Source organism: Chlorella variabilis, assembly GCF_000147415.1.
Source record: "Chlorella variabilis unplaced genomic scaffold CHLNCscaffold_7, whole genome shotgun sequence".
Classification (NCBI taxonomy): domain Eukaryota; kingdom Viridiplantae; phylum Chlorophyta; class Trebouxiophyceae; order Chlorellales; family Chlorellaceae; genus Chlorella; species Chlorella variabilis.
The window spans coordinates 1,461,628-1,465,759 of record NW_005435081.1 but is presented as its reverse complement, the minus strand read 5'-3'; the positions used below and the strand labels follow the sequence as shown (position 1 = coordinate 1,465,759).

The window sequence follows — 4,132 nt, the reverse complement described above, 5'->3', positions numbered from 1 at the left end:
GCCGCGGCCTGATCGACTCAGTCTCAGACTACCTGCTCGACCGCATGCTGCCCAGGCCGGCGGCCTTCCGGCAGGGCCCTCCGCCCGCGGCGGCGCCCGTGCCACCTCAGCAGCCGCCACCTCAGCACGTGCCCAACGGTGACGCCCACGGCGGGGACGGCGGGGAAGAGCCGGATGATGTGGTGACGGGCGCCGAGGCGGCGGAGGCGGCGCTGCCGTCGGGCGCGCCGGCCAGCGGCGCACGCCCGCACGCGCCGGGCGCGGCGGCAGCCGCGCCGCCGCTGACGGGCGCCACGCAGCCCTCGGCGGGGCTGGCGCGCCCGCTGACGGCGGCGCGGCGCGCAGCGCTGCGCGCGGGCGTCAACCAGCGGTACTCCCCTGCGGTGGAGGTGTGCGAGGTGGAGGAGGTGCATGCGCTGCTGGGCAGCGAGCACATCTTCATCGCCAAGACCTGGTGAAGGGGTAAAAGGAAAGAGTCGCCGCCCACGGCACGCGGGCAGGCCCTGCCGCACACTCGACTCCACGCTCCCCGGCGTGGTCCCGGGTGCAGTGCATTTGCAGTCGCCTAAAGCCCGCCCTGGGGGCCTCTCATTTTTAACCAGCTGTAAAGGCTTGTACAGCAGCAGTTGATTTACACCTTGCGCAGCCATAGCCACAGGCACTGGAGCCACCTCGGGCACACGACCAGGCCCCCTCACGCCGCCGCCGTCTCCTGTTGCGATGCCGCCGCCGCCCCCGCGGCCGCTGCCGGCAGCTCGGTCCGCGGCGGCAGCTCGCCCACGCGGTCGAACCGGCCCTCCAGCTTGGGGGGCGGGCGCGCGGGGCGCGGCAGCAGGCGCCCCTTGGCCGCAAACCAGTCTGGCTTGAGCAGGGCGCGCAGGCCGAGCTTGTTGTAATACACTGTGGCCACGCTGCCGCCGGCCGCCTCGATGGCGGCGCGAGCCGACTCGGACACCTGGCTGACCTGCAGGCGGCGCAGGGGCAGGCACAAAGGGGCAGGAGGGTCAGGGGGAACGCGGCCAGGTTCAAATGCTAGGCTGAAGCTGTGCACTCAGATGAGACTCTGTCGAGCAACTTGCTCCGCAGGCGGGCAGCAGGCAGGGGTGGGGTCGGGCAGGCACATAAGACAAAAGAACACCAGACCAGGCGAAGGCTGGCAGCATCGGCGCCCTGATGACGGCACAGCACATGGCAGCCGCGCCTCCCCACCAGCCTGCCCATCTCGCAGACAACAAACCAACCGACAATAACAAACCAGCAGCCCAGCGCACCACTCGGGCCGCCGCCCCCGGCACAGCCCAGCCGGCCACCCACCTCCAGGTGCAGCGGGGTGGCCAGGCGCCGCGCCCCGCGGCCCAGCACCTTGACCCCCCACCCCATCTTGCGCCCCACACAGTTGCTGTCCCGCAGATCCTTCATCGTGATGATGCGGTCAGTGGGCAGCCGCCCCTCCTGCGCCCACTGCTGCACCGTGTCCAGATTGATTGGCCTGGCAGGGGGAGGGAGGAGGGAGGAAGAGGAGGGCAAGGGCAGGGAGGGAGCAGGGCGAGAGGGTGTGAGAGGGGACGGAGCGAGTGAGCAGGGGAGGAAGGGTTCGCTTCACGGATCGAAAAGGTGCAGCCGACCCGCAGCAGGTGCAGCGAGTTGGGAGGCGCCCAGGCGGAGCCAGGGCCGCTCACCGGTAGAAGCGGGTGTGCGGGTTGCGGAAGCCGCGCAGCGGCACGCGCATGCGCAGCGGCGTCTGGCCGCCCTCGAAGCCCAGCCGCGGGCTGCGCCCTGCAGGGCGGCACGGCAAGATTGGGGCCGGCGGTGACGGGGCCAGGTGTTTGGCGGGGGGCGCCCAGCAGGCCAAGTGGCGGCAGCGGCCGAATCTAGAGGACATGGAGCGCAGTAGGGCAGCCTTGGCGCATGTGGCCATGTGATCCGATTCCGATGGGACCCGGCCGCTGTTTTCCGTCTGCCGCCGCGAACGCTTCGCCGTGCTGCGCACCTGTGCGTGCCTTCTGGCCCTTGTGGCCCCTGCCCGAGGTCTTGCCTAGGCCCGAGCCGATGCCCCGACCCACCCGCTTGGTCTGCGGCCAGCAGAAAAGCAGGCCATTAGAACAGGCTGGCCGTGCACGATGTCCAGCTGCAGCAGGCAGAGGCACGCCAGGCGGCGGCCTTCGCCGAGCGGCGGCGTGCAACCCTTGGCGTTCGACCCGCCACTCACGTAGTGTGTGGCGCCTGGGTTGTCTGCAAGGGTGTTGAGCGCAATGAAGTCCCGCTCAGGCGCCTGGCGCGCGGGCATGGCGGTGAACCATCTGCAGCTCACAAGCTGCAGCGCCTGTCGGACCGCTGGGATGCCGCTGCTGCTGCCATGCCATGCTGCCTGCCGCTGAAGCAGCTCCAGGCCCGCTGAGGCCGCCGATGGAGCGACAATGCTGCCGCTGCACCGCCACAGCTGCGCTAGGCCCTGGATGAGTGACGCCTGCCGCATGGTGCACGATTGGTGGGTTGCCAAGCCCTGGTGCGCTTCTTCAGAGGGCCGTACCGCAGCCCAGTACTTCTTGGCGGGTCCCCAAGACCTGTTTCGGCAATCAGCAGCATTATCGAGAGGTCCTGATCGCGGGTGGCGCTTTCACGGACCAGGATGGGCGATTTGAATCCCACAATTGGTATGCGGCACCTTGCCAGCCTTTTCCGCAGCGCAACGCTGCTGCAACCACAGCACCGAGCCGCTGCCGTGGCCACCTGCGCCTGCGCCCCGCCATCACCGCGCTCATCACTTGCCGCCCGCCGCCACCCGCACCGCCTTGCGGTGCCTCATCTACCTCGTTGCTGGCCTGCAGACTGGAGCGCAGTGGAGTGCTTGAATCAGAAGCCAGGACATGGCATCGATTTTGCTTTGAAGCAGGTCCGCGGCTGAGCGCAGCAGCCGGAGCTGCCGCCCTCCGCGCCCGCCCCGCTGTGCCTTCAACCGCAGCTCTGGGCGGTGCCGCACTTGGCCTGCTGCAGGGCCTCCGGGAGGACGATGGGCTGTACCTGGAGAGCGACACAGACGAGCAGCTGCTCATACACATCCCCTTCAACACCGCCTGCAAGCTCTCCGGCTTTGTCCTTAAAAGCACCAAGAGCGCAGACCAGGCACGTGGCCTGCCCTGTGCTTCGCACACCCGCCGGGCACTGCCTGCCCTGCCTCCCTGCTGCCCTGTCGGCTGCTGCTGGAGAGGAGCAGTGTAGCCGCTGGCTGCCTGCCGCCTTCTGCTGTCAAGCTGTGCGCTGCCTTCGGCCCGCGCTGCTGCAGGCCCCCAAGCGGGTCAAGCTCTTTGTGAACCGGCCAACCATCGGGTTCAGCGAGGCGGCAGACAGCGCGGGCGTGCAGGAGTTTGACTTGACAGAAGCGGACCTGGAGGGGCAGCAGCTGCCGCTCAAGTGGGTGCCAGCGCCGCCGCAGGCCTGCGCCGGCCTGCTTGCAGCTTGGGGATGCAAGTGCCTGCCCCGGTGCGTCCCCCGGCCGCTCTGTGCTGCATGGAAGGGCTCACCGGCTGCGCCTGCTTGCCCGCCTGCTCCCATCCCGCTCGCCGCGACGTGCAGGTTGGTCAAGTTCACAAAAGTGCGGCAGCCTCTGCATGCATGGGCGTGATGTGCTGCTGGCGCGACAGGCCTGGGAGCCTGCTGCCCTGGCTGCAGCTGCCCAGCCACGCGACGGCCTCTAGCCCCACACATCGTCTGCCTGCTGCCACCCCTGGCAACGCACACCTGCCTGCCCCCAAGCCCCTGCTCCTGCTCCCCCCCCTCCCTCCCTCCTGTCCACCCCCTTCCCCCTGCCAGGTCAACGTGCTGACTGTGTTCATAGAGAGCAACCAGGGGGACGAGGAGACCACGATAGTGCAGAAGGTGGCGGTGTTTGGGTCGGGCGGCGACACATTCAATGTGGCGGAAATCAAGGATGTCTCAAAGGTAGGTGTGTGTGTGTCTTTTGTGGAGGGTGGCTGGGGAGCAGGCGCCGCCGCTGCCAGCTTCGCCCCCATGGGTTGATGTCGGGTTCAGGCGCTGCCAGCTTGTGCCTTGTGGAGTGGGGCAGCGTCGCCGCTGCGCTTTGGGAGCCTCCTGCTGCAACTGGCGAGGCCGTTGCGTCGCCTGCTGACCAGCA

At 68.9% G+C, this 4,132-nt stretch overlaps 3 protein-coding genes across 3 annotated transcripts in view; 2 read left to right on the top strand and 1 right to left on the bottom strand.

Annotated features, from left to right (window-relative positions):
* The window catches only part of CHLNCDRAFT_57542 (expressed protein), a gene marked incomplete at its 3' end in the record, with an annotated part of 4,140 nt that extends 3,682 nt beyond the window's left edge, over positions 1 to 458 (top strand). The window contains exon 9 of the mRNA XM_005848906.1: positions 75 to 458. Within this exon, the coding sequence (XP_005848968.1) occupies positions 75 to 458 (384 nt within the window). The remainder of the gene's footprint in view (positions 1 to 74) is intronic.
* A 236-nt stretch (positions 459 to 694) lies between these two features.
* CHLNCDRAFT_144493 (hypothetical protein) lies at positions 695 to 2,287 on the bottom strand (the record flags this gene model as incomplete). Its single annotated transcript, XM_005848695.1, has 5 exons — positions 695 to 964; positions 1,315 to 1,489; positions 1,680 to 1,776; positions 1,991 to 2,072; positions 2,210 to 2,287. 5 exons carry the CDS (start codon positions 2,285 to 2,287, stop codon positions 695 to 697), a joined length of 702 nt encoding a protein of 233 aa, XP_005848757.1.
* A 342-nt stretch (positions 2,288 to 2,629) lies between these two features.
* CHLNCDRAFT_144492 (hypothetical protein) overlaps positions 2,630 to 4,132 on the top strand; it is a gene marked incomplete at both ends in the record, with an annotated part of 1,804 nt that continues 301 nt past the window's right edge. Inside the window, 5 exons of the mRNA XM_005848905.1 lie at positions 2,630 to 2,654; positions 2,829 to 2,893; positions 2,995 to 3,093; positions 3,284 to 3,415; positions 3,811 to 3,939. Of these exons, the coding sequence (XP_005848967.1) occupies positions 2,630 to 2,654; positions 2,829 to 2,893; positions 2,995 to 3,093; positions 3,284 to 3,415; positions 3,811 to 3,939 (450 nt within the window). The remainder of the gene's footprint in view (positions 2,655 to 2,828; positions 2,894 to 2,994; positions 3,094 to 3,283; positions 3,416 to 3,810; positions 3,940 to 4,132) is intronic.